The sequence below is a fragment of the Scyliorhinus canicula genome, chromosome 20, assembly GCF_902713615.1.
Source record: "Scyliorhinus canicula chromosome 20, sScyCan1.1, whole genome shotgun sequence".
Lineage (NCBI taxonomy): Eukaryota > Metazoa > Chordata > Chondrichthyes > Carcharhiniformes > Scyliorhinidae > Scyliorhinus > Scyliorhinus canicula.
Window position 1 is genome coordinate 93,792,532 of NC_052165.1, and position 13,371 is coordinate 93,805,902.

A 13,371-nucleotide genomic window follows, 5' to 3' on the forward strand; every position below is an offset into this window, starting at 1 on the left:
GCGAGAGAGACAGCGACGGAGCGAGGGGTAGCACCGTGAATAATGGGCCGAGTGGCTTTCTGCTGGAACTGATTGTGGGTATGTTGTGCTTTGTGAATGGTATTGTTGGAGGTCATTGCTCTTCATCGCCTTGGAATCGTCCCAGCTGCAAACCCTACACTGCAGAAGGAGGGCTTTCGAACCCCTCCACCCTCCATCCCTGCCCCAACCCCCTCCTCACCTTCCCATGCCAGGAACACCATCCTCCTCCAGGCTGTGTCCCTCTGGTTAACCCCAGCATTGTGCCGCCCGAAACCCTCCCTCCTCAGAGCCTCGATTCCCAACCCTCTTCCCGATTGCAAGGAAGCCTCGATTAAATCTTCCCCCTGACCCTTCTCCGCTGGCAGGACGATAGTGTCAGCTCCTCGAGTCCCCCCACGTGAAGCCTTCCCCTATCACCCCCTCCCCACGTCGGGGAGGTGTCCTGGATCAATCCTCCCCCCCCGGCTCCGCACCCTCTCCTGCCCTTTCCTAGCAGACTTTACTCACCTCGGCCAATCCCGCTGCCACCACGTTGCGTCGGCAGCGAATTCCCGATCATTGAAACCCGCCAGGGGAAAAAAGGTTATTCCTCGCATTGCCGCCCCTCCCCCAACATTCCCGAGACATCATGTGTCGCACCGGGTCATCGTACCGTCGACCAATGGGAAGAGATTTCCTATGCCCACCTTGCCAATCTTGTCTAAATATGGCACCTCTGCCCCCTTGATCTCCTTCGGTCCCAGGTGAATGACATCCCCCCCCCCCCCCCCCCCCCCCAGCTTTTCCAACGCTAACCTGCTGTGTCTGTCTTACAGTCAGTCTTCCTGCCACAAGGTTACCCGGACAGCGTGAGTGGCGACTATCTGTCCTACCAAACCTGGGACACTGTGCAGGTCAGTGAGCACAACGCGGCTCTAGTTAGAAAGTGTATCTAACACCCTGTCCCAGAGGGGGAAAGGACAGTGTATCTAACACACTGTGACACTGTCCCAGAGGGGGAAAGGACAGTGTATCTAACACACTGTGACACCCGGTCCCAGAGGGGGAAAGGACAGTGTATCTAACACACTGTAACACCCGGTCCCAGAGGGGGAAACGACAGTGTATCTAACACACTGTGACACTGTCCCAGAGGGGGAAAGGGCAGTGTATCTAACACACTGTGACACTGTCCCAGAGGGGGAAAGGACAGTGTATCTAACACACTGTGACACTGTCCCAGAGGGGGAAAGGACAGTGTATCTAACACACTGTAACACCCGGTCCCAGAGGGGGAAACGACAGTGTATCTAACACACTGTGACACTGTCCCAGAGGGGGAAAGGACAGTGTATCTAACACACTGTGACACCCTGTCCCAGAGGGGGAAAGGACAGTGTATCTAACACACTGTGACACCCGGTCCCAGAGGGGGAAAGGACAGTGTATCTAACACACTGTCACACTGACCCAGAGGGGGAAAGGACAGTGTATCTAACACACTGTAACACTGTCCCAGAGGGGGAAAGGACAGTGTATCTAACACACTGTGACACCCGGTCCCAGAGGGGGAAAGGACAGTGTACCTAACACACTGTGACACTGTCCCAGAGGGGGAAAGGACAGTGTATCTAACACACTGTGACACCCGGTCCCAGAGGGGAAAGGACAGTGTATCTAACACACTGTGACACCCGGTCCCAGAGGGGGAAAGGACAGTGTATCTAACACACTGTGACACTGTCCCAGAGAGGGAAAAGTCAGTGTATCTAACACATTGTGACACCCGGTCCCAGAGGGGGAAAGGACAGTGTATCTAACACACTGTGACACTGTCCCAGAGGGGGAAAGGACAGTGTATCTAACACACTGTGACACCCAGTTCCAGAGGGGGAAAGGACAGTGTATCTAACACACTGTGACACTGTCCCAGAGGGGGAAAGGACAGTGTATCTAACACACTGTAACACTGTCCCAGAGGGGGAAAGGACAGTGTATCTAACACACTGTGACACCCGGTCCCAGAGGGGGAAAGGACAGTGTATCTAACACACTGTGACACTGTCCCAGAGGGGGAAAGGACAGTGTATCTAACACACTGTGACACTGTCCCAGAGAGGGAAAGGTCAGTGTATCTAACACATTGTGACATTGTCCCAGAGGGGGAAAGGACAGTGTATCTAACACACTGTGACACTGTCCCAGAGGGGGAAAGGATAGTGTATCTAACACACTGTGACCCTGTCCCAGAGTGGGAAAGGATAGTGTATCTAACACACTGTGACCCTGTCCCAGAGAGGGAAAAGTCAGTGTATCTAACACATTGTGACACTGTCCCAGAGCGGGAAAGGACAGTGTATCTAACACACTGTGACACTGTCCCAGAGGGGGAAAGGACAGTGTATCTAACACACTGTGACACTGTCCCAGAGGGGGAAAGGACAGTGTATCTAACACACTGTGACACTGTCCCAGAGGGGGAAAGGACAGTGTATCTAACACACTGTGACACTGTCCCTGAGGGGAAAGGACAGTGTATCTAACACACTGTGACACCCGGTCCCAGAGGGGGAAAGGACAGTGTATCTAACACACTGTGACACTGTCCCAGAGGGGGAAAGGACAGTGTATCTAACACACTGTGACACCCTGTCCCAGAGGGGGAAAGGACAGTGTATCTAACACACTGTGACACTGTCCCAGAGGGGGAAAGGACAGTGTATCTAACACACTGTGACACTGTCCCAGAGGGGGAAAGGACAGTGTATCTAACACACTGTGACACCCGGTCCCAGAGAGGGAAAGGACAGTGTATCTAACACACTGTGACACTGTCCCAGAGGGGGAAAGGACAGTGTATCTAACACACTGTGACACTGCCCCAGAGGGGGAAAGGACAGTGTATCTAACACACTGTGACACTGTCCCAGAGTGGGAAGGGACAGTGTATCTAACACACTGTGACACTGTCCCAGAGGGGGAAAGGACAGTGTATCTAACACACTGTGACACCCAGTCCCAGAGGGGGAAAGGACAGTGTATCTAACACACTGTGACACCCGGTCCCAGAGGGGGAAAGGACAGTGTATCTAACACACTGTGACACTGTCCCAGAGGGGGAAAGGACAGTGTATCTAACACACTGTGACACTGTCCCAGAGGGGGAAAGGACAGTGTATCTAACACACTGTGACACTGTCCCAGAGGGGGAAAGGACAGTGTATCTAACACACTGTGACACTGTCCCAGAGGGGGAAAGGACAGTGTATCTGACACACTGTGACACCCGGTCCCAGAGGGGAAAGGACAGTGTATCTGACACACTGTGACACCCGGTCCCAGAGGGGGAAAGGACAGTGTATCTGACACACTGTGACTCTGTCCCAGAGGGGAAAGGACAGTGTATCTAACTCACTGTGACACTGTCCCAGAGGGGGAAAGGACAGTGTATCTAACACACTGTGACACCCGGTCCCAGAGGGGGAATGGGCAGTGTATCTGACACACTGTGACACTGTCCCAGAGGGGGAAAGGACAGTGTATCTAACACACTGTGACACTGTCCCAGAGGGGAAAGGACAGTGTATCTAACACACTGTGACACTGTCCCAGAGGGGGAAAGGACAGTGTATCTAACACACTGTGACACTGTCCCAGAGGGGAAAGGACAGTGTATCTGACACACTGTGACACCCGGTCCCAGAGGGGGAAAGGGCAGTGTATCTAACACACTGTGACACTGTCCCAGAGGGGGACAGTGTATCTAACACACTGTGACACCCGGTCCCAGAGGGGGAAAGGACAGTGTATCTAACAAACTGTGACACTGTCCCATAGGGGGAAAGGACAGTGTATCTAACACACTATGACACTGTCCCAGAGGGGGAAAGGACAGTGTATCTAACACACTGTGACACCCGGTCCCAGAGGGGGAAAGGACAGTGTATCTAACACACTGTGACACCCAGTCCCAGAGGGGGAAAGGACAGTGTATCTAACACACTGTGACACCCGGTCCCAGAGGGGGAAAGGACAGTGTATCTAACACACTGTGTCACCTGCATCCTGGTCTTAATTGACTCTGTTTTTGATGACAGGCGTTTGCCAGCAGTATAACCGGGACCCTCGCCACACAAGCCATACTGAAGGGTGTTGGGGTCGGGGACAACACGGCCACTGTCACTGCCGCCTCCATAACCTGGATACTGAAAGGTATGTTGTCAAACTGGGGATTAGCTCCTTCTCTCTCTCAGGGAGATATCTGTACACTGACTGGTGTCTCTCAGTCCCCCCTCTCTCTCTCAGGGAGATATCTGTACACTGACTGGTGTCTCTCAGTCCCCTCTCTCTCTCTCTCAGGGAGATATCTGTACACTGACTGGTGTCTCTCAGTCCCCTCTCTCTCAGGGAGATATCTGTACAGTGACTGGTGTCTCTCAGTCCCATCTCTCTCTCAGGGAGATATCTGTACACTGACTGGTGTCTCTCAGTCCCCTCTCTCTCTCTCAGGGAGAGATCTGTACACTGACTGGTGTCTCTCAGTCCCCCCTCTCTCTCTCAGGGAGATATCTGTACACTGACTGGTGTCTCTCAGTCCCCTCTCTCTCTCTCTCAGGGAGATATCTGTACACTGACTGGTGTCTCTCAGTCCCCTCTCTCTCAGGGAGATATCTGTACAGTGACTGGTGTCTCTCAGTCCCATCTCTCTCTCAGGGAGATATCTGTACACTGACTGGTGTCTCTCAGTCCCCCCTCTCTCTCTCAGGGAGATATCTGTACACTGACTGGTGTCTCTCAGTCCCCTCTCTCAGGGAGATATCTGTACACTGACTGGTGTCTCTCCGTCCCCTCTCTCTCAGGGAGATATCTGTACACTGACTGGTGTCTCTCAGTCCCCTCTCTCTCTCAGGGAGATATCTGTACACTGGCTGGTGTCTCTCAGTCCCCTCTCTCTCTCAGGGAGATATCTGTACACTGACTGGTGTCTCTCAGTCCCCTCTCTCTCTCAGGGAGATATCTGTACACTGACTGGTGTCTCTCAGTCCCCCCTCTCTCAGGGAGATATCTGTACACTGACTGGTGTCTCTCAGTCCCCCCCTCTCTCTCTCTCTCTCAGGGAGATATCTGTACACTGACTGGTGTCTCTCAGTCCCCTCTCTCTCTCTCAGGGAGAGATCTGTACACTGACTGGTGTCTCTCAGTCCCCCCTCTCTCTCTCAGGGAGATATCTGTACACTGACTGGTGTCTCTCAGTCCCCTCTCTCTCTCTCTCAGGGAGATATCTGTACACTGACTGGTGTCCCTCAGTCCCCTCTCTCTCAGGGAGATATCTGTACAGTGACTGGTGTCTCTCAGTCCCATCTCTCTCTCAGGGAGATATCTGTACACTGACTGGTGTCTCTCAGTCCCCCCTCTCTCTCTCAGGGAGATATCTGTACACTGACTGGTGTCTCTCAGTCCCCTCTCTCAGGGAGATATCTGTACACTGACTGGTGTCTCTCAGTCCCCCCTCTCTCAGGGAGATATCTGTACACTGACTGGTGTCTCTCAGTCCCCTCTCTCAGGGAGATATCTGTACACTGACTGGTGTCTCTCAGTCCCCTCTCTCTCAGGGAGATATCTGTACACTGACTGGTGTCTCTCAGTCCCCTCTCTCTCAGGTAGATATCTGTACACTGGCTGGTGTCTCTCAGTCCCCTCTCTCTCTCAAGGAGATATCTGTACACTGACTGGTGTCTCTCAGTCCCCCCTCTCTCTCAGGGAGATATCTGTACACTGACTGGTGTCTCTCAGTCCCACCCCTCTCTCTCTCAGGTAGATATCTGTACACTGACTGGTGTCTCTCAGTCCCCTCTCTCTCTCAGGGAGATATCTGTACACTGACTGGTGTCTCAGTCCCCCCTCTCTCTCAGGGAGATATCTGTACACTGACTGATGTCTCTCAGTCCCCTCTCTATCAGGGAGATATCTGTACACTGACTGGTGTCTCTCAGTCCCCTCTCTCTCTCTCAGGGAGATATCTGCACACTGACCGGTGTCTCTCAGTCCCCTCTCTCTCAGGGAGATATCTGCACACTGACTGGTGTCTCTCTGTCCCCTCTCTCTCTCTGGGAGATATCTGCACACTGACTGGTGTCTCAGTCCCCTCTCTCTCTCTCTCAGGGAGATATCTGTACACTGACTGGTGTCTCAGTCCCCTCTCTCTCTCTCTCAGGGAGATATCTGTACACTGACTCGTGTCTCTCAGTCCCCCCTCTCTCTCAGGGAGATATCTGTACACTGACTGGTGTCTCTCAGTCCCGTCTCTCTCAGGGAGATATCTGTACACTGACTGGTGTGCCTCAGTCCCCTCTCTCTCAGGGAGATATCTGCACACTGACTGGTGTCTCTCAGTCCCACCCCTCTCTCTCTCAGGTAGATATCTGTACACTGACATCAGATAAAAAGCAAATTATGCGGATGCTGGAATCTGAAACTATAACAGAGAATACGGAGCAATCTCAGCAGTATGTGTGGCGGGGGAATGGAGCGAACGTTTCAAGTCTGGATGAGTCTTTGTCAAAGCTTGAGGGAAGTGGGGATGGGGTCAGATTGATACTGTTGTGGGGGTGTGGATTGGTGCGACTTGATCGGGGGCCAGCGATAGGTGGAGATTGACAAATATGTCTTTCACAAACGGAATGTAAATATGGGTGATTTACGCTGAGGAGGGAACTGATAGAGGCTCAGAAGGAGATTAGAACGCGTGAGGGGCAGAATAACGGTGAAAAACGTGTCAAAGGGCAAGGGAGAAAATGGGTAGGTGGGTAGGTGGGGATTGAGGGATACAGGGAGAAGGTGGGTAGGTGGGGGATTGAGGGATACGGGGAGAAGGTGGGTAGGTGGGGGATTGAGGGATACAGGGAGAAGGTGGGTAGGTGGGGGATTGAGGGATATGGGGAGAAGGTGGGTAGGTGGGGGATTGAGGGATACGGGGAGAAGGTGGGTAGGTGGGGATTGAGGGATACGGTGAGAAGCTGGGTAGATGGGGATTGAGGGATATGGGGAGAAGGTGGGTAGGTGGGGGATTGAGGGATACGGGGAGAAGGTGGGTAGGTGGGGGATTGAGGGATACGGGGAGAAGGTGGGTAGGTGGGGGATTGAGGGATACGGGGAGAAGGTGGGTAGGGTGGGGGATTGAGGGATACGGGAGGTGGGTAGGTGGGGAGTGAGGGATACGGGGAGGAGGTGGGGTAGGTGGGGATTGAGGGATACTGGGAGAAGGTGGGTAGGTTGGGGATTGAGGGATACGGGGAGAAGGTGGGTTGGTGGGAGATTGAGGGATACAGGGAGAAGGTGGGTTGGTGGGAGATTGAGGGATACGGGGAGAAGGTGGGTAGGTGGGGGATTGAGGGGGAGAAGGTGGGTAGGTGGGGATTGAGGGATACGGGGAGAAGGTGGGTTGGTGGGAGATTGAGGGATACGGGGAGAAGGTGGGTAGGTGCGGGAATGAGGGATACGGGGAGAAGGTGGGTAGGTGGGGGATTGAGGGATACGGGGAGAAGGTGGGTAGGTGGGGGATTGAGGGATACGGGGAGAAGGTGGGTAGGTGGGGGATTGAGAGATACGGGGAGGTGGGTAGGTGGGGAGTGAGGGATATGGGGAGGAGGTGGGTATGTGGGGATTGAGGGATACTGGGAGAAGGTGGGTAGGTGGGGGATTGAGGGATACGGGGAGAAGGTGGGTAGTTGGGGGATTGAGGGATACGGGGAGAAGGTGGGTAGTGGCGGAGTGAGGGATAGGGGGAGAAGGTGGGTAGGTGGGGATTGAGGGATACGGGGAGAAGGTGGGTAGGTGGGGATTGAGGGATAAGGGGAGAAGGTGGGTAGGTGGGGGATTGAGGGATACGGGGAGAAGGTGGGTAGGTGGGGATTGAGGGATACGGGGAGAAGGTGGGTAGGTGGGGTTTGAGGGATACGGGGAGAAGGTGGGTAGGTGGGGGATTGAGTGATACGGGGAGAAGGTGGGTAGGTGGGGATTGAGGGATATGGGGAGTAGGTGGGGATTGAGGGATACGGGGAGAAGGTTCGTAGGTGGGGATTGAGGGATACGGGGAGAAGGTGGGTAGGTGAGGGATACGGGGAGAAGGTGGGTAGTTGGGGATTGAGGGATACGGGGAGAAGGTGGGTAGGTGGGGGATTGAGGGATACGGGGAGAAGGTGGGTAGGTGGATGATTGAGGGATACGGGGAGAAGGTGGGTAGGTGGGGATTGAGGGATACGGTGAGAAGGTGGGTAGGTGGGGATTGAGGGATACGGGGAGGATGTGGGTAGGTGGGGATTGAGGGGCTTGGGGAGGAGGTGGGTAGGTGGGGATTGAGGGATACGGGGAGGTGATGGGGATTGAGGGATACGGGGAGGAGGTGGGTAGGTGGGGGATTGAGGGATACGGGGAGAAGGTGGGTAGGTGGGGGATTGAGGGATACGGGGAGAAGGTGGGGAGGTGGGGATTGAAGGATCCGGAGAGAATGTGGGTAGGTGGGGATTGAGGGAAACGGGGAGAAGGTGGGTGGGTGGGGGATTGAGGGATACGGGGAGAAGGTGGGTAGGTGGGGGATTGAGGGATACGGGGAGAAGGTGGGTAGGTGGGGGATTGAGGGATACAGGGAGGAGGTGGGTAGGTGGGGTTTGAGGGATACGGGGAGGAGGTGGGTAGGTGGGGGATTGAGGGATACGGGTGGAGGTGGGTAGGTGGGCATTGAGGGATACGGGGAGAAGATGGGTAGGTGGGGGATTGAGGGATATGGGGAGGTGGGTAGGTGGGGGATTGAGGGATAGGGAAGGAGGTGGGGTTGAGGGATACGGGGAGGAGGTGGCTAGGTGGGGGATTGAGGGATACGGGGAGGAGGTGGGTAGGTGGGGGATTGAGGGATACGGGGAGGAGGTGGGTAGGTGGGGGACTGATGGATACGGGGAGGAGGTGGGTAGCTGGTGGATTGAGGGATACGGGGAGGAGATGGGGATTGAGGGATACAGGGAGGAGGTGGGTAGGTGGGGATTGAGGGATACGGGGAGAAGGTGGGTAGGTGGGAATTGAGGGATACGGGGAGAAGGTGGGTAGGTGGGAATTGAGGGATACGGGGAGAAGGTGGGTAGGTGGGGGATTGAGGGAGGTGGTAGGTGGGGATTGAGGGATACGGGGAGAAGGTGGGGGTTTGAGGGATACGGGGAGATGGTGGGTAGGTGGGGTTTGAGGGATAAGGGGAGAAGGTGGGTAGGTGAGGGATTGAGGGATACGGGGAGAAGGTGGGTAGGTGGGGGATTGAGGGATACAGGGAGGAGGTGGGTAGGTGGGGTTGAGGGATACGGGGAGGAGGTGGGTAGGTGGGGGATTGAGGGATACAGGGAGGAGGTGGGTAGGTGGGGGATTGAGGGATACGGGGAGGAGGTGGGTAGGTGGGGGATTGAGGGATACGGGGAGGAGGTGGGTAGGTGGGGATTGAGGGATACAGGGAGGAGATGGGTAGGTGGGGGATTGAGGGATATGGGGAGGTGGGTAGGTGGGGGATTGAGGGATAGGGGAGGAGGTGGGGTTGAGGGATACGGGGAGGAGGTGGGTAGGTGGGGGATTGAGGGATACGGGGAGAAGGTGGGTAGGTGGGGCATTGAGGGATGCGGGGAGAAGGTGGGTAGGTGGGGGATTGCGGGATACGGGGAGGAGGTGGGTAGGTGGGGGATTGCGGGATACGGGGAGGAGGTGGGTAGGTGGGGGATTGAGGGATACGGGGAGAAGGTGGGTAGGTGGGGGATTGAGGGATCTGGGGAGGAGGTGGGTAGGTAGGAGATTGAGGGATCTGGGGAGGAGGTGGGTAGGTGGGGATTGAGGGATCTGGGGAGGAGGTGGGTAGGTAGGAGATTGAGGGATCTGGGGAGGAGGTGGGGAGGTGGTGGTGGGGGGGAGGGGGGTTGAAATAGGTTGTGTGGTAAATTACGTTGACTGGCTGTAAACTTTCCCCAGATGGAACAGGAATGGTGGGCCGTATTCTCTTCGCCTGGTCGAAGGGGTATGTATCTCTCCTTTAACACTGACAATCATCACTGTGTCCAGGGCGAGCAGTCCATGTCCGAATGCAGAGTTAGTGTCCTCGGCCCCAACCATCTTCAGCTGCTTCATCAATCACCTCCCTTCCATCAGAAGGTCAGAAGTGGGGATGTTCGCTGCTGACTGAACAATGTTCAGCCCCATTCGCGACTCCTCAGATAATGAAGCCGTCCATGTCCGAATGCAGCCAGACCTGGACAATATCCAGGACAATATCCAAGGTACATTCACGCCACACAAGCCCCAGGCAATGACCATCTCGTACAAGAGAGGATCGATCCATCGCCCCTTGACATTCATTGGCATTCCCATCACTGAACAATAAACATCCTGGGGATGACCATTGATCAGAGGGCGGTGCGGTGGCGCAGTGGTTAGCACTGCTGCGTCACGGCACCGAGGTCCCAGGTTCTATCCCGGCTCTGGGTTACTGTCCGTGTGGAGTTTGCACATTCTCCCCGTGTCTGCGTGGGTCTCACCCCACAACCCAAAGATGTGCAGAGTAGGTGGATTGGCCATGCTAAATTGACCCTTGGAAAACAAAAATAATTGGTTACACTAAATTAAAAAAAAAACGATTGATCAGAAACTGAACTGGACCCAGCCATATAAACACTGCGGCTCCCAGAGCAGGTCAGAGGCTGGGAATCCTGCGGAGAGTAACTCACCTCCTGATTCCCCCCAAAGCCTGTCCACCATCTACAAGGACACAAGTCAGGAGTGTGATGGGACCCTCTCCACTTGCCTGGATGGGTGCGGCTCCCAACAACACTCGAGAAGCTCGACACCATCCAGGACAAAGCAGCTCCCGCTCGATCGACACGCTAACCCCCCACCTTCCACATCCGCTCCCTCCCCCACCGACGCACAGCGGCAGCCGTGTGTCCCGTCTACAAGATGCACGGCAGCCACTCGCCGAGGCTCCTTCGAGTCTTCCAAACCCACCACCTCTCCCACCGAGAGGGACAAGGGGCAGCAGAGGCACGGGGAACACTCACCGCCTGCAAGGCCCCCCTCCGAGCGCCCCCATCCCGTGCGCCTCAAGTTAAACGTGACTCACTTTCCCCATTATTCCTCTTCCCTGCTTTTTTTCCCACACAGGAGCACATTGGACTGCGACGCAAAGAAATGGAGGTGAGTTTAATGCACGTCCGTCACTCGGTGTTCCTGAGGAGGCCGAGTGACCACAAACTGGGAAAGCTGCTTTTACTCTGTATCTAACTCCGTGCTGTACCTGTCCTGGGAGTGTTTGATGGGGACAGTGTAGAGGTAGCTTTACTCTGTATCTAACCCCGTGCTGTCCCTGTCCTGGGAGTGTTTGATGGGGACAGTGTAGAGGGAGCTTTACTCTGTATCTAACCCTGTGCTGTACCTGTCCTGGGAGTGTTTGATGGGGACAGTGTAGAGGGAGCTTTATTCTGTATCTAACCCCGTGCTATACCTGTCCTGGGAGTGTGTGATAGGGACAGTGTAGAGGGAGCTTTACTCTGTATCTAACCCCGTGCTGTACCTGTCCTGGGAGTGTTTGATGGGGACAGTGTGGAGGGAGCTTTACTCTGTATCTAACCCCGTGCTGTACCTGTCCTGGGAGTGTTTGATGGGGACAGTGTAGAGGGAGCTTTACTCTGTATCTAACCCCGTGCTGTACCGGTCCTGGGAGTGTTTGATGGGGACAGTGTAGAGGGAGCTTTACTCTGTATCTAACCCCGTGCTGCACCTGTCCTGGGAGTGTTTGATGGGGACAGTGTAGAGGGAGCTTTACTCTGTATCTAACCCTGTGCTGTACCTGTCCTGGGAATGTTTGATGGGGATAGTGTAGAGGGAGCTTTACTCTGTATCTAACCCCGTGCTGTACCGGTCCTGGGAGTGTTTGATGGGGACAGTATAGAGGGAGCTTTACTCTGTATCTCACCCCGTGCTGTACCTGTCCTGGGAGTGTTTGATGGGGACAGTGTAGAGGGAGCTTTACTCTGTATCTAACCCCGTGCTATGCCTGTCCTGGGAGTGTTTGATGGGGACAGTGTAGAGGGAGCTTTACTCTGTATCTAACCCCGTGCTGCACCTGTCCTGGGAGTGTTTGATGGGGACAGTGTAGAGGGAGCTTTACTCTGTATCTAACCCCGTACTGTACCTGTCCTGGGAGTGTTTCATGGGGACAGTGTAGAGGGAGCTTTACTCTGTATCTAACCCCGTGCTGTACCTGTCCAGGGAGTGTTTGATGGGGACAGTGTAGAGGGAGCTTTACTCTGTATCTAACCCCGTGCTGTACCTGTCCTGGGAGTGTTTGATGGGGACAGTGTAGAGGGAGCTTTACTCTGTATCTAACCCCGTGCTGTACCTGTCCTGGGAGTGTTTGATGGGGACAGTGTAGAGGGAGCTTTACTCTGTATCTAACCCCGTGCTGTACCTGTCCTGGGAGTGTTTGATGGGGGCAGTGGAGAGGGAGCTTTACTCTGTATCTAACCCCGTGCTGTACCTGTCCTGGGAGTGTATGATGGGGACAGTGTAGAGGGAGCTTTACTCTGTATCTAACCCCGTGCTGTACCTGTCCTGGGAGTGTTTGAATGGGACAGTGTAGATGGAGCTTTACTCTGTATCTAACCCCGTGCTGTACCTGTCCTGGGGGTGTTTGATGGGGACAGTGTAGAGGGAGCTTTACTCTGTATCTAACCCCGTGCTGCACCTGTCCTGGGAGTGTTTGATGGGGACAGTGTAGAGGGAGCTTTACTCTGTATCTAACCCCGTGCTGTACCTGTCCTGGGAGTGTTTGATGGGGGCAGTGGAGAGGGAGCTTTACTCTGTATCTAACCCCATGCTGTACCTGCCCTGGGAGTGTTTGATGGGGACAGTGTAGAGGGAGCTTTACTCTGTATCTAACCCCGTGCTGTACCTGTCCTGGGAGTGTTTGATGGGGACAGTGTAGAGGGAGCTTTACTCTGTATCTAACCCCGTGCTGTCCCTGTCCTGGGAGTGTTTGATGGGGACAGTGTAGAGGGAGCTTTACTCTGTATCTAACCCCGTGCTGTACCTGTCACGGGCAGGGTGATATATCTGTTCCGAGCGGCTTGGTTGAATACTGTGTCTGATTGCAGGATGTTTGCTGATGTGTTGAACGATGTGGCGATCTTCATGGAGATTGTAGCCCCTGCCTTTCCGCCCGCCTTCACCCTTATTGTCTGTGTCTCGGGAGTGTTCAAGGTGGGTCCCTGTCGCCGAATGAGTTGAACGTCGCACACCGATGGGTCGATTTACATTCCCATTCCCTTTTGTTTGGACTGAAAGGACTTGTGG

General features: G+C 54.7%; 1 protein-coding gene across 2 annotated transcripts in view; it reads left to right on the top strand.

The window, feature by feature from the left end:
* Window positions 1–13,371, top strand: part of rusf1 (RUS family member 1) — a 43,729-nt gene that overhangs the window by 3,451 nt on the left and 26,907 nt on the right. For both annotated transcript variants that reach the window (XM_038781004.1, XM_038781003.1), the window contains exons 3-7: window positions 837–914; window positions 4,098–4,212; window positions 9,997–10,042; window positions 11,182–11,214; window positions 13,173–13,278. In XM_038781004.1, the coding sequence (XP_038636932.1) occupies window positions 837–914; window positions 4,098–4,212; window positions 9,997–10,042; window positions 11,182–11,214; window positions 13,173–13,278 (378 nt within the window). The remainder of the gene's footprint in view (window positions 1–836; window positions 915–4,097; window positions 4,213–9,996; window positions 10,043–11,181; window positions 11,215–13,172; window positions 13,279–13,371) is intronic.